Source organism: Coptis chinensis, chromosome 7 (genome assembly GCF_015680905.1).
Source record: "Coptis chinensis isolate HL-2020 chromosome 7, ASM1568090v1, whole genome shotgun sequence".
NCBI lineage: Eukaryota > Viridiplantae > Streptophyta > Magnoliopsida > Ranunculales > Ranunculaceae > Coptis > Coptis chinensis.
Genome location: NC_141462.1, coordinates 36,739,735 through 36,764,063, shown reverse-complemented (window position 1 = coordinate 36,764,063; position 24,329 = coordinate 36,739,735). Strand labels below are relative to the sequence as shown.

Sequence of the window (24,329 nt, the reverse complement as noted above, 5' to 3'; positions counted from 1 at the left end):
TAACATGTATCGGTTGGGTCTTCAACGAGCTCATTTTCCCATATTAAATTGGGAATGTTCAATGCCATAAATTGCAATTGCCTTCTTGTCAAGGCCAAATTCAACTTTCGGCAATATCATATCGAGCTCTAAGCCGTTTAGCGACATTGGAGGAACGGACAATCTTCAACAAGTTCAACATTGACAAAATGATTTCCACCAACATAATGCGCTACCCAACACTTGGGTCACTCTCTCGAGGATTTGCTTGGGTTTCTCGGCATGAGAAGGAAGAAGCGACGAGCTCCTAAATGCATAAGGACAACATTAAATCTTTGAAGCAAATAAGTATCCAAACCAAAGGCATGCTCATCCACTTATTTAAGGGGTCGTAACCTTCTTCATGTAGGATTTCCTTCATCGAATAAAAACCTCACTTTGATTGTACAAAGTACAATAAAGGGGGGAGGTTGTCGATAAGCTCTTCGCACAACTCCCTTCATCATGTGGCCATTCTTCTTGACTTCTTCCTAATGCAATGCAGAAAGCTCTATAACCGCAGAGTTGCCATCGCCAGCCGGGGTCATGGACTCTAACAATGTATTTATGCATTTCTTCAGGGAATATCCAACCCGTAATCCTTAGGACCCCTCGTCTTTCCAAAGTCTAAGCCATCTCTCACATTTAAATTGGTGTGACTGTTTTTGGAGAAGGCTTATTTCGTGGTGTGGTTGTTTTTGGTGTTTTGGGAGAAGGTTTATTTCTTGGTGTGGTTGTTTTTGGTGTTTTTGGAGAAGGCTTATTTATTGGTGTGGTGTGGATGTTTTGGGTTGGTAGTTTTGGAGAAGACTTCTTTCTTGGTGTAGTGTGGGTGTTTTGGGGTAGTGTTTGGTTGTGGACGAGACCCACTCTTCATGGTCACGTTGAGAATGTTCAAAATGAGATGGATCTCGCTTTGAAGAGTTATCATCTCCAGTTTGAAGCTTTCTGCTGCAGCTACCTTTCGGCCGACCTTTGGTTTTTGCTTCCTCACAAGGCGGTACTAGCCATGTACTTTCGATGCGGCAATCTCCATAAGCTTCCTAATCATAACCCTCGCTCTTTCTTCAAAACCATTGCAAACCTATTCATGAACAAGTCCATCGAAGGTGCAACATCGGGACCAACACCCCCGACACATTGGGAGAAGCGGAACAATGTTTTCCAAAGTGGGGTCGATAGAGACAAAGGGATGGACGCTCTTGCTCTTCAAACTCAATTAATTCATGAGCACATGGCGGTCCATGACTTCGTGCGCAAATAGCACCAACACCTTATCTCTCCATCTTTAACACGCTTTTACGCGGGTATCTATTTCTTCAAATAACAAGTCTAAACACTTGCGTGAGACAAGGCCTCCGAGTTCCGCGAAACAAAGGAATCGGTGGTGGTGCTGAGTTACAATCATACTTCTCTCGAAGGTAGCTCTAATCTCGGACATCCGGATCTCTAGAATCGGGTGGATTAAGCTAAACATACTCAAAAAATCATGCGTTTGCATTTCCTAGTACACGCTTCACGAGCATGAGACCCTTCAACTCTATTGGTCGTTGTACTCCCCAAAGTGAATGTGTTGGTCAGTCCAACAACATATGAATCGATCCCTGTGAGGAAACCAAGTCTCTCGCAAATAACAAACAAAATTGGAGTACTCAACCCTGTAATATTTTTCCAAAGCATCCCATCTACGCTGGAAAATAACCTCTGTCTTCGATTTGACTACAGTGTTCCACGAAAACTGGGCCTTCTCTACAAGTTCTGTAGTTGGAAAAATATCGTAACATTTTGAAAGGACGCACGTAGCGATATGCCATCTACATAGATGCTTGTGTGCGTTAGGAAAAACTCTGTCAGCGGCACTCATTAGGGCTAAGTCCCTGTCAGACACGATCACAGATGGGCTTATGTCACCAAGCAAACCACTAAAATGATGCAGGGCCCACTCATAGTCGAGTCTGTTGTGTTGCACCGGTGAAGCGGCGACGACACACGCGGTGAAAGATTTCCCGCGTTGAAGTCACCCCTACAAAGCATGCGAAAGGCCACCGATGCACGGTTAGTTTTGTAGGTAGCGTCTAACATGAAAACTGTTGGAAAAGTCCGAGCCAACTTAACACCTTCTGGATGGGCCCATAACAATCCCGTTATCTCCTCGGTATTCTCATCCTGTCTCAACTCCTCAAAATAATGTTCTTTTGCTAACAACTCACGCAATCTCTGTAATTGTGTGAGACCGCTCATATCGATTTCCTCACCTTACGCCTTGCGGTGTAGACTTGGGATATACTAGAGATGTTATCATGATACCTATTCTTGATGGAATCCAATATTTGTTTAGGTTTTATTCCACACTTACTCATCTCGACAAATACTTTCGAACTTCTGGAGCGGTTAGGCGAGTAGCAAATGCATGTCCTTCAAGGGTCTTCGCCAATGGATGGTTGTGAACACCATTAAGAGCGACAATTTTCCAACTATCGGCGGTGCGGCGTTGGAAAATACCTTTTAACTTAAATGGACATCCCGATTTCTTGGTTCCCGACCTTCTCTTATTAGCCTTCTCTTAGCCTTCCTTCTTGTGTGACCCGATACACACCCGAAAGCACTCGCAAAGCCAAATTCAATCTTGCTACTTTCGGTTTCCTTTGGCACTCCGACTTTTCAATGACTACAACAACATTAACTTGTCTTCCTCTAGCGGTTGCCCAATCGATTGCCTCGCCACGTGTATGAAAGACCTACACACATAAAAACAACAACTATTATTAATACACTAATAAAATTATATTTAGAAAATTAAAAAAAAAAAAAAATCAATGCCTACTCAATCATACCTCTTACGTAGTAAAATTTTGTTGTATCACTTAAAATCGGTTGACAATCCACATCATTCGAAGTTTGCGAAGATCGGTTCCCGGATAGCGGCAAAAGAATTCTACATATAGAAGAATAAAACAAGAGTCTCAAACAATGCATTTAGTTTCAAAGCGACCCAGCCATGTAGTTTCATCAAGAGTCCAAAACGACGGCCATGTAGTTCTATAGTGTAATGAAGCGACACGGCCATGTAGTTCGGTAGTGTAATGAAGCGACCCAGCCATGTCGTTCGTAGTGTTCTCAAACTACACCGCCATGTCGTTCAGTAGTGTTCTCAAACTACAGGCCCATGTCGTTTGATAGTGTTACCAAAAGCGACCCGACCATGTCGTTTGGGCTCGGGTTTTGCATTCATTCATTTTGCATCCATTCATTCATTCATTCAATCAATCAAGTGTTTTGTACTCATTTTAATCAAGTGTTACCTCATTATTTAGGTTTGCATTTTTGTCGCCGACGATTTCTTGGAATTTCATTTGCTCGACTTGTCGATCTTCAAATTCTTCACCTTGACCTTCAACATTTTGTTCCACTTCTTCACTTTCAACATATCTTCTATTTTTCCTTCTCTAATTTGTTGTTTTTCCTAATTTGTTGTTGTACATCAAACATTACCTCAAATACTTCTTCTTCATCTTCATGTTCCATTTAGAGAAACTTGAGTGTGTAGAAACTTGAGTGTGTAGAGAAACTTGAGTATTCTATGTAAACCCTAAACTCTAAACCGAAAGTGAATGAGTATTCTATATATATTTGAAATTTTGATATATTTCAAATAATTGAGTGAAATATATTTGTAAACCCCCAAACTAGTTTATTATTTACAATTGAATAAAAAAAAAAAATGGAAAATAACAAGTTTAGATATAAAGCAGATTATTATTTTAGATTTGGATAATTTAGTGAAATATGTTTGAAATTAAATTTTTTTTTTATGTATTTAAATTGCGAAAATTTGTAAACCCTAAACCCTAAACCCAAACCCCAAACCCCAAACTAGATTATGATTCAAAATTTGAAAAGAAAATAAAAAATAATAAGTTTATAAATAAAACAAATTATTATTTTGAATAATTAAGTAAAATTTGTTAGCACAAAATTTGTAAACAACTCTAAACCCTAAACCCTAAATCTCAACCTAGTTTATGATTCACAATTTTAAAAATAAAATAAAAAATAACAAGTTTAGATATAAAACAAATTATTATTTCAAATAATTAAGTGAAATATGTTGGTACGAAATTTCTAAACCTTGAACTCTGAACTCTAAACCCCAAACTAGTTTATGATTCACAATTGAAAAAATAATAATAATAACAAGTTTAGATATAAAACAAATTATTATTTTAGATTTTATAGCATGTTTGATTACATGTTTTAACTTGGTTATAAAGATACTATGTCATAACAGATAAAGAGTGTAGAGTGCATGTAGTTTTATTGATGTAATTGTGTTGTTTCTAACCCAATTTTTTAAATCGGATTTCAATTTTTCTAATTCAATTGAAATCGTTTGAGTGCATTTGGAATCGTTTGAGTGCGTGTCCACGTCGTTTGAGTGTACACTCAAACACATGACCAAGTCGTTTGAGTGTAAACTCAAATTACATGTCCAAGTCGTTTGAGTGTACACTCAGACGACATGACCATGTCGTTTGAGTGTTACTTTGAGTTTGAGTGTATACTCAAACTAGATGGCCAAGTCGTTTGAGTGTATACTCAAAGCGATATGGACAAGTCGTTTGAGTGTTACTCACACTAACTTTGAAACTTCACGCGGCCATGTAGTTTGAGTGTACACTCAAACCACGCGACCATGTAGTTTGAGTGTACACTCAAACTACGCGGGTATGTAGTTTGAGTATACACTCAAACGACATGACCGTGTAGTTTGAGTGTACACTCAAACGACATGGCCGCGTAGTTTGAGTGTTAGTGTGAGAGTAACACTGAAACTACGCAGCCATGTCGTTTGAGTATACACTCAAACGACTTGGTCATGTAGTTTAAGTGCACACTCAAACGACATGGCCGCGTAGTTTGAGTGTACACTCAAACGACATGGCCGCGTAGTTTGAGTGTACACTCGAGCGACATGGGCGTAGTTTGAGTGTTAGTGTGAGAGTAACATCAAACTTCTGGCGGCCATGTCGTTTGAGTATACACTCAAACGACTTGGTCATGTAGTTTGAGTGCACACTCAAACGACATGGCCGCGTAGTTTGAGTGTACACTCAAACGACATGGCCGCGTAGTTTGAGTGTACACTCAAACTACATGGCCGCGTAGTTTCAGTGTTAGTGTGAGTAACACTCAAACGACTTGTCCATATCGTTTGAGTATACACTCAAACGACTTGGCCATCTAGTTTGAGTGTAACTCAAACTCAAAGTAACACTCAAACGACGTGGTCATGTCGCCCCGAGTGTACACTCAAACGACTTGGCGAAGTCGTTTACGTTTTCATTTGAAGCGACATGGTCATGTCGTTTACGTTTTTCTATTTCAAACCACCCACCGTATGTCGTTTGAGTAAAATGTAAACGACTTCGCCAAGTCGCTTGAGTAAAAACAAAAACGACCGGAGGGTTCGTTTTGGCAATACGGTTGAATTGGTTCTTTGGGCTTGGGCTTTATGGCAAATTTGTAATATGGCAAATTTGTAAAATTTCTTTTTTTTTGAGGGGTTGCCCAATCCAATTTGATGAGTGCCCAATGGAATCACCATAAAATATATTGCAAACCAAAACCGAATCGATTTGAACTGAAAATTATAAAATCAATTAAATTATAAATTAAATCAATTAATTTCAACCACACAATTAATAAATATATTCAAAATTAATCATAAATATTATTAAAATGTTATCTTATCAGTTTAAATTTATATCGGTTGGGCAGAGAATAAATTCGAAACCAAACCAATATTTTATCAGTTCTGTTTGGTAGAGGACAAACCAAATTCCTAAAACCCAACCCATTTTTTAGGTGTCCCATATAACACTCCATTGGACTTATATTGGAGTTGTTGCCGAATTGTCTTGTACAAAAAAAGTTTTGAAAGTTGTGAGGTGGAATGCTGATGGATTGACATGTGGATTGCTGATGGCACTTGGGCGATGCAGAAATCTCAGAGTAATAAGCTATATCATTGTAATGAATTGAAGATTTTTCATTTTCATTTTCATTATTTCCCACAAATAATAATGAAAACTGAAAAGAGCATTTTTATAGTACAGTTCAGTGTGATTACATCATTTGTGTTCTAACAAATGTATAAAAATCTCCAATAAGCATGGAGAGAGAACAAAACCTCTGAAACTAAATTAAAAAAAATAAAACTAAAAACCTATGCATCTATCTATTTCCAAACCTTCCTCCACGAGAGAAGTCATGCTAGAAAGGCCTTTTCAAAATAACCTTTTTACAGATTTAGCAGTGTCACTCAGGATACAACTAATGCAGGTTTCGGATATATTTTCTCTTCCAGGGAACAATGGAAGACTTTGTTGTGTTCCCGTTCTCATTTTGCTAACTCATATCAGAAATAAGTATGTGCAAGTCACATCTTCAATCTCCTCAACTCATATACCACTGCACCTTATAACGTACGTGCCCCTTTTTTGTGTTAGTGCTTGGACGAGTGCAAGCGTTACTGCCCCACATGTGTATCGTTGATACCTTCTGAAGACGCCTTGGAAGTTCGTGCATGCACGGTTAGAATGTCGTGGAGATAAACCGGGAAGGGCCTCAAGGGTATGTAGAACGAGGAGAATGGAGGCAGGTGCTGCAGAGTCGCAAGTTGTAGGATGAGATTGTTGAGCACTTTCACTGGAAAGAAAACAATAACCTTGCATGAAGCCGGATCTGGTGCAAATTGAGAAACAAACTACATATTCTCGATCTTTCGTCCTTCTTTTCCATTGTTTTTGTGTCCAATTTCTATAATAGTCCAGATCTCACAAGATCAATCTCGTGATGAGGTGTGAATTTTTTCAATCTCACGGTATCGTTTCTCTTTCTTTACTATAAGGTATATTGCAAAAACCTACCCATTGAAAAACATATTTCTTTTAGTGGCCTGTGTTCTGGATGAGATTGGCACTGAATCAACTTTATATGCACTCCACTCTCTTGGACTATGTGGTGCATCCTGTATAGGTAACATGTTGGGTATAATCATTGTTATTCTACTGTCATTATGTGGCATATAAATGGGTGATAATCAAATTAACGTTAAAACTTACCCCCAGTTTCATCGCATAAAATGTCTGAGCGCAAGCCTGAACATCTGTCTGGTGGGAGTTTTTCAGAAAAGGATGCTCTAATAACATGCTTGCTGATGGCCTCTCTGGAGGATTTCTTGTAAAACAACATTGCAGGAAATCCTTGCCCGGAGGTGATAATATTTCTGGTATGGGAGGAGTTTCTTTCCAAACCTTGAACATAGCTGCAGCCTGCACATACAGTGAAAAAGAGTTATTTCTAGTAGCAAAGATGTATACGAGAAGTAACAGTGGAAAGAGTGAGATTGTGCTTACGACCAAAATTATGACAAAAAAAAGATTCCGACAAACAGTTTCGTAAAAGAATGGTGATCCAAAAATGAACCATATGGTTAATGCTTTGAGACTAGAAAACTGAATGGCATACTCTTGTTGAGTTTAAAATAGCCAAAGTTGAGGAAATTTCCAGTTAGCATGTGTGCGTAGAGCTAAATGTTAATGAACAAAGTAAATGCTAATTGTTTTGTTGTCAAAAATCTACTTTTTGAAATAAAAGTAAGAACTAATCACAGCCTTCACCTGTTCATATAGATTAAATACTAGGAAATAGAATGCGTCTGGGAACCATAATAGAGTTTGCAGGACAACCCTTAGAGTTTAGATTCCACTCTGAGTAAAGAATGATAATATAGTTCATGTGCTTACCCCTTCAAGCTCACTCCATGGTGGTTTCCCATTCACAATCTCAATAATAGTACAACCCAAACTCCAAATGTCAACCGCAAAAGCAAAATCACCATTTGTATCTTTCTGATTCACAGCATGTATGAGCTGCATAAAAGGAATTGGTGTCAAAGCAGTGTAAAAATGAAATGTCAGACTCAGGGACTGAACCCTCCAGTATCTGGACTATCCAGATTAAGCTAAATGCAGGACACTCCAAGGCCACATTCTACACCAAAGTTAGTTCCATGCACGTAAAAAAAAAAATCAAAAGTGTCCATCTTGAGTAACACCGTGTCAGTTGACACGATGACAAGTCAATCACTTGAGATATGGATTGAGTCCTAGACAATAATGAGGTGAAGAGTGATCCAACTCTGGATGATGTACTGAGTTAAACCGTGTAAATTAAGCAATAATCATAATAATGTATAAATGAAGCACAAACAACTAGAGGGGAAGAACACGAGATACCTCTGGAGCCATCCAGTATGGACTTCCCTTCATTGAAAGCTCAGCTGCTTGTCCAGAAAGCTGAACAGAAATCAGATTCCCAAATTTTTAAGAGGTGGAAGTACCAAATGACTCAGAAATATCTGAAATTCAATACTTATAGAAAAATCTTTTACATCTTGTCCTAAGGACATGACTCATTACTTAAACTTGGTGAGAAATAGACATGCAATGAACATATCCCCATAAACATGTAACTGTACAAAGGCTGCCATTAACGGATGCACAAATAAATAGCACAATGCTTGGAATTTATGCAAAGAAAGCAATAAGCTCAATACGTAAAGTAACAGTTCACAAGTTGTGGTTGACAAGATTAAGAAAATAGAACCGCTACACTTGCCAGAGCTACAGAACATTTGTGCTTTTATTATCAACAGAGAAAACATTTATATAGGTACGTCAAGCAAGCACTCCTCATTTTTTTTCATAATTCTTTAGTTTTGCAAAAAAATTCAGTTGCATAATGATGGGTTTTTTCCCATAAGACTGGGTTTACCAAGTTTGGGAAGAATTTTAAGCAATCTGTTTAACTAGCAAAGAAGACTAGAGCAGAACTACAATAGGAGAAACTCTCTTCTAAAACCTCAAATAGTGAGCTAAAACCTTAAACATTTTTTATATGACAAATTAAATAATTGGGAATACGGAATGTTGGTTCATACTGGCAAACAATTTAGGTCACTGTGAGACATGGCATGATAATTCTGTCAAATGGACGCAATTGAAGGGCATAACTGAAGTTGCAAGTAAAGAGGACAGTGCAGATAGACTCGAATAAGATGCTGGTATAAGGTAGTCGGAGTTACAAACAAACAAACCTTAATTGGACTAATTTAAGATATGGGACAGAAAAAGAATCCAAACATTGAGTGCTATCTAAATTGTGATTGGGGCATTAGTAGAACAGCCAAGTGTTTTAAACTCACGTGTTTCGCCATTCCAAAGTCAGCAAGCTTAACAACCCCAGATGCATCAACAAGCAAATTTGCTCCTTTGATATCCCTAATAAGATGATCATCAGATTAGCATAATCATTACCAATACTGATAGTCAAAACAAATGGCATAGGGAAACTGATAAACTCCTATGAGAAAAAGGACCAAATCTTCTCCACAAACATAAACAAGACCCCCTTCCCCAGGATGCAAGAGGGCTTCTTATCCAATGTGACATTAAACCCCAACGGCGTATCAAATCTCACTTTTTGGTCATATAACTTTTCGTGGAACTACTCAAGAATGCTAAATCTATACCCTCGTATTAATAAAATCCAAATCGCTATTAACTCTAGACAAAAGAGCCAGCTGCAGTTTGACACAAACAGAACAGGACTTGCTAATACTCTAGTCTTTTTGTAACTAGTGGCTTCTCACAGTATATCAAGAAAAGATTTTTCACCTGTGGATTGTCTTTGTGCTATGCAAGTATGCCAAACCACTGAGAATATGACGTGTGAAATTTCGAACTACAGATTCTGTAATAGCGCCACAATGGTCGCGCACATATTTATTTATTGATCCAGGATGAACATACTCCAAATATATGTAGAAGCGATCACCTACCTGCTTAAGATAAAGCAGTAGTTACTAAAACTCAGCTCAAAAATTATCTTTCATCAGTCAAACCTGAGCATCAACAGGATATGTAGACAACCAAGGTAAAACTCACTATTTCACTGCCATAGTACTGCACGATGTTTGGATGCTTTAACTGGCTTAGAACTTTGATTTCCTGATACAATGAAAAGATTCAGTAGTTCTTAAATTGCACAAAGTAAACTTTTATCAATCGAAAAACAGGCCAACCAAGTCATTTGAGAATAGGCACCACATATCCTGACCATGGCTTAATTAGTATAGGTAAGGATATTTGATGTCCATAACCCATAGAACTCAATATTCTGCACGATATTCACACAGGGAAATTGGAGGAGGAGGTGTGGGTGGGTGGGGGGATCATCAAAGAAGAAGCTACTACAGTGAATTATAGGAATGTTAATCAGATCAATCTTCTCACTATAAGCCCATTGTTAACTTTAGATACATCTTACTTCGACTGACATTATTTTTTTTTCATATACCAAAGAACTAATACGGCGAGTTCCATGATTTCTGCTTCACCACGTAGCCAATAGTTTTGGTTTTGTAATCAATACTTATACGTATTGGAGTGCAAGCCAGCAATCATCAGAATAGAACTGATTATTTTTCTTTCTAATAGTTACTAAGAAGGAAAATAAAATAATCGACATTCAGGCAATCTCTCAGATCAAACATAATGCGAATGAAAGACAGATTTCAAAAATTGTAAGAACAGAACAGCTCACCTAGCAATAAGTATAATAATCAACAGATAATCTAGTACCTAACATACATTGTGAGTTTTTCTTTTTTTGATTTTTCATTTCTTCCTTTTTAGATAAAAGCATTGTACATAAAATTAAAGAATGTAAGGCGATCAGCCAAATAACCTGCTCTAATTGCTGTATACACTCGGCAGAATTAGGATCATCAGGAATCAAATCAACTTCTTTCATTGCACATAAAGCCCCAGTTTCCCTGTAGGTAGAACACTGGTTAGTCTTCACAGTGGAAGAGACAAATAAACCTTAAAGAAATTAATAAAAATTTGATAACTACCGATTGGTGGCAACATAAACACTTCCAAAAGTACCACGTCCAATAAGTTTTCCTTTTTTCCATTGACTTATCATCGGTGATACCTCAGCTTTAATTAAAGTTTGATGTGCCAACACCGTCTGAGAAGATACAGAAGATCCTGGAGGACGGTGTAAAGGGTGAACAGAGGCCTGACCTTCACTTTCGGGCAGTGAAGAGCTTTCTGGAGACATCTTAGGATGCAAGGGAGATCCACTTGGATTTTTGGGATTCAGACTAGGACCATTACTCTCATGCCGTGAAGCACAGGTCTCAGGGGACATCTTAGTATGCAAAGGAGATCCACTTGAATTTTTGGGATTCAGGCTAGGACCTGTACTCTCATGCCGTCGAGCACAAGTCTCTGGAGACATCTTAGGATGCAGGGGAGATCCACTTGAATTTTTGGGATTCAGACTAGGACCATTACTCTCATGCCGTGAAGCACAGGTCTCAGGGGACATCTTAGTATGCAAATGAGATCCACTTGAATTTTTGGGATTCAGGCTAGGACCAGTACTCTCATGCCGTCGAGCACAGGTCTCTGGAGACATCTTAGGATGCATGGGAGATCCACTTGAATTTTTGGGATTCAGACTAGGACCATTACTCTCATGCCGTGAACCACGGGTATCAGGGGACATCTTAGGATGCAAAGGAGATCCACTTGAATTTTTGGGATTCAGGCTAGGACCATTACTCTCATGCCGTGGAGCAAAGGTCTCTGGAGGCATCTTAGGATGCGTGGGAGACCCAGTTGAATTTTTGGGATTCAGGCTAGGGCCATTATTCTGATGCTGGGAAGCAGAGCTCTCTGGGGAATTCTTAGGAAGCAAGGGTGATCCACTTGGATTTTTGGGAGTGAGGCCATGACCATTACTCTCATGCCGTGAAGTAGAGCTTTCTGGAGACATGTTAGGATGCATGGGAGATCCCCTTGGATTTTTGGGATTCAAGACAGGGCCATCAGGGCTAGACCACAGTTTATCAAACAAGTTTTGTGGAGGTGGACTTGTAAACATGTCTGTGGCTGCCATCTCTGGGGCAGACCAAACATATCCTCGATAAGCCCCATGAGGAGAAGGGGAAAATTCCCCAATACTTGATCTTCGAGGGCTAAGTGTGGGACTGGATAAGCCACTTCCTGGAGCGCTCATAGCAGAAGCATTAATCCTGAAACTGCTCTCAACATTTCCGAACCCAATTCGATCTCGATGCACCTTCTTACCACGATCACTTGGAGATTTTCTTGACAATGTGTCAACCTGTTCTGTATTCTTGTTGATGGTCTGGTAAGTGGAATTCCTTCAATGCAAGAGTTACACATGTAAACAATACAAGTTCCAGATGATGGAAGCTAGAGAATATTAATCCAACACAATGGGCAGGATGTACTGAAATTTATCACAAAAAGATAACAAAGGAGCATAACAAAATTGACACTGCTCCTCTAGGTCCTTAATCTCAACAATTTATTTATTCCCTATATACTCAAAGCTAAATCTATTTCATGTGTAAAGCCAAAGAAGAATTGCTAACCATCTCTTGTTCAACTAAAACATGGAAGGAATTGCGGGATTCTATGTTCTACTTGTTTTAGATTTATTAATACTACTTTGACCTGCCACAAATACTTACGCTATCGCATCAAGATCCCAATTAACTAGATGCATGAATCCTTGCTTTGGTAATTGGCAATATGTTTCAGAAGAAAAGAAGTAGCAAATCCTCTAGGTTGTAGCTATGCTGCTAAGTGCTGACTTTAAAATAGCTGATTCTCAATAATTCATAGGGTAATGTTTTCTCGGCGAACGATAAAAGTATTCTTTACAGAGAAAAACTGCCTCTACATAACATCCAATCACGCCTAAATATCAATATCAATTATTATTACAATTTCTATAGCTTAAGAAAATAATCGCGTTATGCTAGAAGCCTAGAACACAAAAATCTCTCAAACACCCGGCATTGTGGCCTTGTATAACAAAGTTCAACACAATCCCAAATTATTACTTATTATAATCCCAAAATTTAACAAGACAATAATCTAAAAAAATAATTCCAACATATAAAAACCCATACCTTCCAATTCCAACACAAGACCCGGCATCGCCTCCAATCTCCTCCCCCCTCTCCTCAGACGGCGCTCTAATATTAGTAGTCACCTCTTTAGGAGAAGGCAACGGAAACCGTCCCGAATAAGGCGAAGCATTCAAAGGAGTATCTCGAAAAAACACAGATAATTCAGGTAAAGGCAAAGGTTGAGGTTGTGCAGGTGATGACCTTGACGAAGGATACTCAAGTTCACTAGGTGATGGTGCACAATTATTATTATTATTATTATCAGATAAACGTAAAAAGTTTGTTAATGGTAATCTACCTACATCAATATCACGTAAATGTCTAAGTTTCTTTGCACGTGTTAATCTTGGTTGACGACGATGTTGGTGGGTTGCTTTTTTGAAAATCAATGCTATGTCTCGTTTTGTTGGTGAAGATGAAGTTTGTTGTTTTGTAGAAGATGATGATGATGACTTTGGTGAGGACGATGATGAAAATGCGCTTTGCAACCACTGCATGTCTTTTGGATCGAAAACATGGTACGTAAATATATTTTTTTTTTCTCTTTTTGTTTTATGGTTTGTAAACTATGGATGAAAAGGTGACATGAAAAATGTTATTTGAAGATTGAATTTGCTGGCAATGAAGATTGAGCTGAAAAGTTGATGATGGCAAGCGGAATGATCGGAAAGCATATAATTTGTTTTCTAGTTTTTTTTATTCTCTGCTTTTGCTCCGGAAAGTCAAAGTCAAAATCAATTGTACGAAGTCAATTGTACGTGGAAGGAATGAAGTTTGGTTTGGTTTTTTTATTAGTGTTGGTTGTTATGTCATTTTTTGATTAGTTTAATTAAATGGGGTACGTTTTCAAAGTGACGAAATAATAGATTATGGCCTAAAGATAGAGAGACCTAAATATACAATGTATGTAGAAACTTCTCAATTAAAAATAGTTTTGTAACAACATTTTGGTTACATTGTTTTAGCACAATATATTGTTTGTTTTTTCATAGTAGATTGGTAATATATATTGCCTGAAAGTCAATCTTGAAGCCTGAGTTTAACAAGAACTTATATTAGATTGTAATATTATTACAGTAGAGAAAAGTATTTTAAAGGTACGAATCTAAAAAGTTCCTATAAATTCTTGAACATGTTCAATTGCAACTCTTTGCTTATAACACTTGTTTTTTAAAGAATAAATTATATATAATGATTGACACTAAAGGTTATATAAGCAGCAGTACGTTGGATGGCAATTAACCTCCAATCACTTATCCGAAAACAATAAATAATCTCCAATCTAAAACGTTTGACTTTCTAATGTCAACTTATCTGGCTTATTAGTGTCCTCATTCACTTAAATATATTACAAAACTTTTATTATTATTATTGAAATATATCAGAAGACTTGAGAATAATCGTTTATTTGATGGAATAATATTTCTAAATGTTATACTTCAAAGTTCAAACCATATGTTGGATTAAGTATTTTCTTTTATGACCCGTTTAAGGGGTTATTCACTAATAAACAGTCAAAGTGTATATGGACTTTGGAGTTCCATCTACTGCAAGACTTGAAAAGTTTAATTTATTTATCTAGTCATTTAAGAAAAACTTCAATGATGTGGAAGGAATGTCAAGTCAAGCTTGTAGAATGGGTCGCGATATCTATTTTAAAATAATTGTACAAAAAAATATGGACAATATGGGCAGATAGCAAAATCTACTTATCAACGTTTTACACTAGTATTTGTCCGTGCCGTACGACACAGATATGCACGCCTTCGGCGCATCCACGCCCCCCCCCCCTCCTCTACTCATGTTTCCATAGTTCAACAACCCATAAAAATTCAACCTAAAAACAGTCCACATTTTTTTTGGGTGGAGTGGGTAAGGTGAGAATTTTTTTTGGCGTATCCCCTCTACTCATGTTTCATGTTTCAAGCAGCCCATAAAAATTCAGTCCAAAACAGTCCACACTTTTTTGGGTGAGGTGAGAATTTTTTAAACTCACCCCAAAAATACGGCAAGATGATCGCCGCGCCGCTGCTCCCCGATGCACATCCCCCAACACAAGTGTGGCACGGATACAGCGCCTTTGGGCATCCGCCCCTCTACTCATGTTTCCAGAGCTCAACACCCATAAAACTTCAAAGTCAAAAAAACAGTCCACACTTTTTTTGGGTGAGGTGAGAATTTTTTTTAAACTCACCCCAAAAATACGGCAAGATAAAGATCTGGCCCTCGACACATCCCCACCCCCCCCCCACAAGTATGGCACAGATACGCGCGCCTTTGGCGCATCCACGCCCCCCCCCCCTCTACTCATGTCTCTAGAGCTCAACAGCCCATAAAAATTCAGCCCAAAAATAGTCCACACTTTTTTTGGGTGGGGTGTGTGAGGTGAGAATTTTATTTGGCGCATCCCCCCCCCCTCTACTCATGTTTCTAGAGCTTAACAGCCCATAAAAATTAAGTCCAAAAACAGTCCACACTTTTTTTGGGTGAGGTGAGAATTTTTGTAAACTCACCCAAAAAAACTTGTTAACTCACCCCAGGAAAACAATCTAGTGGCTATGGTGAGGGGGTGGCACGACCAAATATCACCTTATGAGGTGGAATTTTCCTCCCTTATTTGTTATATAGATTATAAGATCGAGATGATTACAAACTGATAAAGCCGGTCAAATTACGACTAAATGTCCGTATGAAAGATGTTATTTTTATAGAAAGCAAATCCACTCCCATATACGACTTTTAAGAGCTTTAGATAGCTAAAAGTTCTGGAAAAATGTTGAAGTCCAATGTGACATGGAAAAATAGGAAGAATGTAGTAAAGATGTTCATCATACAAGTGTTGCAACTCATTCAAGTATATAAGCTACATCAATTAACTCATACCGAATAGAGAATGAAGAAGAAGATGATGTAAACTATCCTCTATCCAAATGTTTGTTATTTGTGTGGCTTGAGTTACTTGTATATGCACTCGGCCTTATAGGGGCATCGAAAGCTAGAAGGTTCTATTTTGAAACTAGCTTATGTCCCGAAGAAACTAGAACATACATTTTTTAAAGGTGTTTTTGTTGGGAGATTTCACTAGAAAGTCACAACTCAATCTAGTTATTTTCTATCCCAAATGACTTCAACTTGGAGATCACACTAAGGAAGTCACCCACCCAAGACTTTGGTAGTTATCATAACAAACTCAACAAGCAAAACCACTAATTTATCATCACAATCATAGCAAACAATAAATATGGAAGTAAATGATACAAAGAGACATAAAAGATTTAAGGTGGTTCGGTAAATGTTACCTACATCCACACAAGAGCCGAGTTTCCTTTATAGCAAAGATTGGAGAGTTTATAAGCGGTAACAAGAATCAAGAACAAGAGGCATCACTCAAACCCTAGCTCAATAGAGCTCCCACAATACCCAAGAAATGAATCTCTCAAAGTTGTCTCAAAACCCTATTTTATTTCCTTTATATAGGTACACATAGAAAAAGGTGAGAAAATGGGCTTTGAGCCAAAATATCAAAAATCAGTGAAAATTTCGGAAGGCATGAGCGCGGGGTGCGCCCCGGATAAGGCGTGGTCGAGCACGGGTCGCTCCCAACTTCCAGTAACTTTCTCACAGCATGAGCGTGGGGTGCGCCTTGGACAAGACCAAGTGCAGTGTAAGGTGCGCCTTCTTCTCCAAACAAAAAAACCGTGAAAGTGGCATAGTAGGACACCGGAGCAAAGCTAGACGGTTCCACAACCCAATAATCTCCCACTTGGAACCTTCGAGATTTTACATGCACATCACATCTCAATTGTAACAACTCAATCCAAATCCAATTTACTAATGAAACACTCGGCTCATCCATCATGATCTTCAAGCAAGAAGACCCACCGAAGTTGAACACAACTTCAACTTCTCAAGAGGGGTACGGTCTTGGTCAATATATCTCCGCCGGATTCTCACTCCCTTGGATCTTCTCAAGTGCCAAAACCTCATCCTCCAACAAAGATCGGACAAAATGATACCGAGACCAATGTGCTTGGTCCTAGAATGAAAGGTCAATTCTTAGCAAGATGTATAGCACTTTCGTCATCCTTTGTGTAACACACTCCTCTCTTGCTTCATCCCAAGCTCTTCCATCAATCCCCTCAGAACCAAATATTCTCTTTGCTTGCCTTTGTAACGGCCACATACGCTTACGTGGTAAACAAAGCAACAATCTTCAGAATTGAGAAATCCAACTTACTACAAGTAAACACCATTGTAAAGACATAACCAATAGTCGTCTTCTACGATCTACCTCACCTGCAAAGTCGGCATCCACATACCCTTACAAGTTCACAACACCCTTTCCATAACATAGGCATTTCTCAGTAGTACCTCTCAGATATCTCAATATCCACTTCATGGCTTCCCAATGTTATTTGCCAGGATTAGACATAAATCTACTGACAGCTCCCACTGCTTGGGCTATATTCGGACACGTGCAAACCATGGCATATATAAGACTTCCAATGGCAGAGGTGTATGGTACCTTAGCCATGAAGTTTCTTTCCTCAACAGTCTTGGGAGAGTGTTCCTTGGACAACTTGAAGTGGACTGCCAAAGGTGTGCAAACTGGTTTCGCACTACCCATGTTGAACCTCTTCAATACCTTCTCAACATACTCAGCCTGAGACAACTCCAGAATACCTTCGTGCCTATCTCTTTTGATCCTCATCCCTAGAATCTGTTTCGCTGCACCCAAGTCCTTCATAGAGAACTCACTTGCCAACTTCTCTTTCAATCTCCCAATTTCTGACATATCAGAACTCGCTACTAACATATCATCAACATATAGCAATAGAATGACGTAGCTGGAGTCGAACCTCTTGAAGTAGCAATAATGGTCAGCGTTGCACTTATAGTAGCCATTTCCATGCATGAAGTTATCAAACTTCCTGTACCACTGCCTAGGGGCTTGTTTCAAACCATACAAGCTCTTTATGAGCCTGTATACCATATTCTCTTTACTCTTCTTGATGAAACCCTCCGGTTGCTGCATGTAAATTTCCTCAACTAGACCACCATAGAGGAAGCCAGTTTTAACATCCAACTGCTCAAGATACAAATCTTTTGCTGCAACAATACTCAACATTGACCGAATGGTATTCAGTTTCACCACTGGGGAGAATATCTCTGTGAAGTCAACACCTGCTTTCTGCTGAAAGCCCTTGACAACTAGCCTCACTTTGTATCTCTTGGAACCATCATGTTCCTCTTCGACTCTAAACATTCATTTGTTCTGTAGAGCCTTCTTACCCATGGGTAGTTTGGCTAACTCCCAAGTGCCATTAGAGATGAGGGACTTCATCTCATCTTGCATAGCAAGCTCCCACTTGCTTGCATCACTCGCCTCCAATGCTTCATCATAGCATTGAGGCTCGTCACCATCAATAAGTAGCAAATAATTCACATAGGTGGAGGGTGGATATCTCGTACTCGGTACATGTGGACTGGATGTCTTCATTGGGGCACGAGGTGGAGATGGACTCTGTGGTGTAGTATCCTCATTGTTATCTGAGTCACTACTACTATCATCCTCTGACTGTGGGGATCCCACTATACCACGACTTACATCAAAGTCTTCCAACTCAACATACTCTGTGCCACTCTCTGTAACCGATTCCTTGGTTTGTGCTTCACCTCTGTCCTTGTACATCACCTTCTCATTAAACACAACATCTCTACTACGAATGATTTTCCGATTTTGATCATCCCAAAAGCAATACCCAAAATCATCACCGCCATAGCCGATGAAGGTACAACTTAGTGACTTAGCATCAAGCTTGCTTCTAGCTTGGTCACTAATGTGGACATAGGACACACAACCAAGCACCTTCAAATGGGAAAGGTTCACATCCTTCCTGCTCCACACTTCCTCTGGAATCTTAAAATCCAAAGGTACCGACGGTCGGTCCTCTATTGATCGGGTAAGTTGTTGTGCTAACACTTTCTACCTAGAACTGCTTGGGCAAGCCTCGCTAGTATCGATACACCTAGCTCTCTCTCGTTAGTGTTCTATTCATCCGCTCGCAACCCCATTCTCTTTGAGGTGTCCCCGCAAAGTCTTTTCTATCTTGATGCCATTGTCAAGACGCGGTGCTTCTTAAAACCTGAATCCTCATACTCTCCACGTTGTCGGATCTCGGCTTCTTTACTTTCAAGCTTGTCTCATTCTCAACCATGGCCTTCCAAGTCTTGAACACTTCAAATACTTCTGACTTGTGTCTCAAGAAATAGACCCACACCTTCCTAGTATGGTCATCAATGAAAGTCACAAAATATGACTTTCCGCCAAGTGAAGAGACATTAGCTGTCCCCCAGACATCTGTATGAATCAACTCAAGCCTGCTAGCTTTCGGAGTCTAACCCATTCTCTGAAAACTCACCCGTTTCTACTTTCCAAATACACAGTTCTCACAGAAGTCAATTTCACTCGACTGTAACTTTGGGAGTTTATTAGAAGAGTGAAGGATTTTCATTCCTTTCTCACTCATGTGACCAAGTCTACGGTGCCAAACATTCAAATCCTCTTTGCCATGTGCCACGGCAATCGACTCACACCCATGTGTAGTCATATAGAGAGTACCATCTTTCTTACCATTTGCAACAACCATTGAACCCTTCGAGACCTTCCAAGTGTTACCGGTAAAGACTATAACAAATCCTTCACTTGCTAATTGCCCCACAGAAATCAAATTCTTTCTCAAATTCGAAACGTGTCTGACGTCCCTCAATAACCATGACGAGCCATTCATCTTGACATGCACGTCACCCTTGCCGACAATGTCACAAGGTTGGTCATCACCGAGAAAGACCGTTCCAAGGTCACTTTCGGTGTAGTTCTTAAAGAACTCTCAATGTGTGGTAGCATGAAAAAATGTGCCGGAATCAAGTACCCAAGATTCCTTTTTTGGCTCCATCGAACATATTAAGGCATCATCTACCATCTCAACAACATTAGCTTCTTGATTCTTTTTCTTGTTCTTATTAATGTTGTTGTTGTTTCTTGGTGCCGGGCAATTGGGACTATAGTGGTCAGGCCTACCACAATGGTAACATATAACTTCACTTATATCTCGAGGTTTGTGTTCAACGCTTTGCAATTGGGGGGCTTGAGATTTCGATCTCCCCCTCCACCTTTTCTTACCACAACTCCTGTTTGAATTTCTTAACCTACTTTCAGTGCTCAATGCCGACCCTGAAGTTGACCCCGAAGATGAAGGACAATCCTGCCTTCGGATTTTCTCGGTTAGTACCATACTAACAACGTGCTCAAACTTTAACTTGGTCATTCCCGCAGAGCCACTAATAGCCGCCATAGTCGCCTTCCAACTTCGAAGTCCAAGTATCGCCAAAGCTAGCACCTCATCACTAAATGTAATCTCAACCGACTCCAATTGGTCCTTAGTTTGGTTGAATTCATTTAGGTAATCCTTGAAGGAGGTCCCCTCCGACATTCTTATACTAAATAGCTTGGTGATCAAATAGACTTTGTTCGCGGCCGAGGGTTGTTCATACATCGTAGTAAGTGCCTCCATGAGAGACTTCGCTGTCTTCTCGGTTTTAATATTGAAAGCTACCGACTTCGAGAGACTCAATCGGATTGTGGCTAATGAGTTTCTATCTTGCAAATCCCATATGCCTTGCAGAATCTCCTCGGGCTTCTCACCCACGTTTCCATCAAATCTTTTTGATAGATTACGTCCTCAATTTGCATCTTCCAATAGCCGAAGTTTGTTCCGTCAAACTTCTCTATCTTGTAGCTTTCTTTGTCGGTTGTCATGACTTCCACTAAACCAAAACAACGGTGGAGAACTGATAAACACAAAAAATGGTAATAATTATACTCCCGAATAAATAATGAATATCAAACGCAAGTAAAACTAAAACTTTTACGAAGACAGTTCTTATCAAAAATTTCTACTCTCGATACTATTGAAATAGAGTTGGAATAGAATATTTGTTCCACTCCTAGTTCTTTAGCATTCAATGTTTTCTAATATTGCGAATCTATCCAAAGTCTAATGAGAGTAATGGTGGGATTATACTACGATGCAAATTCAAATAACAAGATACTAACTATAATGATTCAACTACGAAATACTAAGGTTTGAATCTAGATAAAGAATTAGGGGGGATTGAATTCACCTTACTTTCGACTTAATCAACTAACAAAGATTCGTCGTGATCCAAATTTCAATGCTTCGCATTTCAAAATGGTAATTCTAATCTTTAATTATACATGGCATATCTACCAATTAATAACTAGCATGTGAAGCAACCAAACCCATTCTCATGGTGAACTAATTACTTTCTAGAATTGAATAGATTATCATGACAATTTCTAAGTTAACAAAGGTCAAGCTTCATCAAGGCTTCTTCAACCCCCTCGAATGGAGGTTTAGCCTAGAATCATTATGCTATCATTTCCATATGAATTTGAATTACACATAATATAAAAATTCTAACTTTATTAAATTCAACTAAACAATAATTGAAATCTAAATTAACAACTAAGAAATCATTAAATAACAAGAATTGAAATTAGATCTAAGCAATTTTAAATAACAAAATCAAAATTATCAAGAACTAACTATTTTATTTATCTAATGAATGATAAACAATGATTCCAATAACTAATCTAAAACAAGGAATGAAACTAATTAATGGAATGAAAACTAATTAATTAACTAATTCAAAAACTCAAAACTAGATCTAGATTATTCTCTAATGGCTCTTTTCTATCCTAAGCTAATTGATACTTCAGAGCTAAGCCTTGTGTGTGGAAATGGAGGAGACTAGATCCACATTTTCGTGCATGGGCTGAGGATCCATGTTGTGGGCAGGAAAATCGAGCCCAAAACCCAATTTCTTCAGTCCACAGGCTATTTTCAGCTGGCTTTGACTTCAATAGGCTTTTCGTCCACTTCTGCTCCTCTTATTGGGTCAAGGTTTGGATCATTAGAAATATCTTTCCGAGCCGGTCGTTTTGACATAAGGTGCATCCAATTCGAGGGCCCGAGTCCAAAGATCTGATCTTGAAAGTTCTCATTGACTTTGTGTGCTATTTTACCGATTGACTTTGACTTTTCAGCTTTTGACTAGGCTTTAAAAAGGCTTTTTCCCCTTGAATCTTGGCCTTTAATCACAGAACTTCTTAGCAACCAACCATTTCTCATTTATCTCGCCAAGGTAGCACATTTCTGCATATAATTGACTTCAATGCCTGAAATATATACAAGCACGTAATTAGCATTAACTCTTATTTATTACTCGCATAATTGGTCTAAAAGTATTATTGTTAAAGGGTTAAAACTACAGTTTTGGGCTCTTATCAAACCACCCCCAAACAGCATTTTGCTTGTCTTCAAGCAAATATGAGAAATTAGCATAAGTGACCAAAAATGGAGTTCTAACTAATCTCATTTCGCCGAGTGCAATTGCATTGACCATATTCAACAAGGACTTAAACCACTAGGAATTCCCTAGTGGACAAGTTATAGTCTCGTGAGAGTTTTCCAGTGAAAGTACTCACAAACTTCATCTATACTACAACGACTCATAAATAAAACTATTGTTTCCTTATCTATGTCTCAATTATCTATACATCTCACTAGCAATGAATACAGAATAATCAAGTCGAAACCTAAGCTAATATATGTATAATAATCAATCATCTATGAATAAACATATATACAATGAGTAATACTATGAGATGCACTAGCAGGTCCGTTTCTGAAAACTCGAAATAGCGTCCTTAAGTAGGTGCTCACATAAATGTCAAGACAAAAACCACTCTGATTTTTCTGCTCAAGTTTCGCTACTCTAGTGTGTAGTGGTCACACTTTACCTTACAATCTCAATGACACACAAGGAAGCCGGAGTCGATCAAACACATCTGCCACTTACTATCACACTAACCTATTATTAATTGAGCTAGAGGTCTTTATTAGGTGGTACGGGGATTAGAAGATGGTTTAAAAAGGAAGAAAATGGATATTCAAAAAAGGCAAGTTTGAGATAATAGAGGCTTCATATTATGTAACTAGAGAAACCCTTGTTCTTTACTTTTGCTTCTACACTTTGTTTCCATCTTTAGCCATATTTTTTTTTCTCTTTTTCTTTGGTTTTGACTCCTTAATTCTATTTTGGAGTTCTAACTCTTTATTTTCTTTTTTATTATTATTTTTTATTTGGATGGAAACTTACTTTTTTTTATCCAGGCGACTAACAAATTCTTGATTTCAAAGGTTTTTCTCTTCTATTCTTCATCTCTATTCTTAGACTTATTCAAAGAATTGGGTAGGTTTAAGAATTGGGCTTTTCTCTTATAGTGGTGAATATTCACTTTGTCCACGCGGGTGACTAGGTTCGATCCCCAGAAAAATGCCATTTGATAAACGCAAAAAATGGTAATAATTCTACTCCCGAATAAATAATGAATATCAAACGCAAGTAAAACTAAAACTTTTACGAAGACAGTTATTATCAAAAATTTCTACTCTCGATACTATTGAAATAGAGTTGGAATAGAAGATTCATTCCACTCCTAGTTCTTTAGCATTCAATGTTTTCTAATATTGCGAATCTATCCAAAGTCTAATGAGAGTAATGGTGAGATTATACTACGATGCAAATTCAAATAACAAGATACTAACTATAATGATTCAATTACGAAATGTTACGGAATACTAATATTTAAATCTAGATAAAGAATTAGGGGGGATCGAATCCACCTTAACTCGATTTAATCAACTAACAAAGATTCATCATGATCCAAATTTCAATGTTTCGCATGTCAAAATAGTAATTCTAATATCTAATTATACATGTCATCTCTACCAATTAATAACTAGCATGTGAAGCAACCAAACCTATTCTCATGGTGAACTAATTACTTTCTAGAATTGAATAGATTATCCTTAATGCGATTTTTAAGTTAACAAAGATCAAACTTCATCAAGGTTTCTTCAACCCCCTCTAATGGAGGTTTAGCCTAGAATCATCATGCTATCATTTTCATATGAATTTGAATTACACATAATATAAAGATTCTAACTTTATTAAATTCAACTAAACAATAATTGAAATCTAAATTAACAACTAAGAAATCATTAAATAACAAGAATTGAAATTAGATCTAAGCAATTTTAAATAACAAAATCAAAATTATCAAGAACTAACTATTTTATTT

At 38.2% G+C, this 24,329-nt stretch overlaps 1 protein-coding gene across 2 annotated transcripts; it reads right to left on the bottom strand.

Annotated features, from left to right (window-relative positions):
- Nucleotides 1-6,046: 6,046 nt before the first annotated feature.
- Nucleotides 6,047-13,740, bottom strand: LOC147487354 (uncharacterized). 2 transcript variants are annotated; one of them, XM_086572681.1, is made up of 11 exons: nucleotides 13,100-13,740; nucleotides 11,000-12,322; nucleotides 10,831-10,918; nucleotides 10,029-10,091; nucleotides 9,759-9,922; nucleotides 9,287-9,362; nucleotides 8,319-8,378; nucleotides 7,827-7,952; nucleotides 7,143-7,352; nucleotides 6,948-7,048; nucleotides 6,047-6,726 (listed from the first exon to the last, which is right to left on the bottom strand). In XM_086572681.1, exons 1-11 carry the CDS (start codon nucleotides 13,594-13,596, stop codon nucleotides 6,480-6,482), a joined length of 2,955 nt encoding a protein of 984 aa, XP_086428807.1. In that variant the 5' UTR covers nucleotides 13,597-13,740; the 3' UTR covers nucleotides 6,047-6,479. The 2 variants fall into 2 exon arrangements, with proteins under 2 accessions (XP_086428807.1, XP_086428808.1); XM_086572682.1 differs by lacking the exon at nucleotides 6,948-7,048.
- Nucleotides 13,741-24,329: the final 10,589 nt, after the last annotated feature.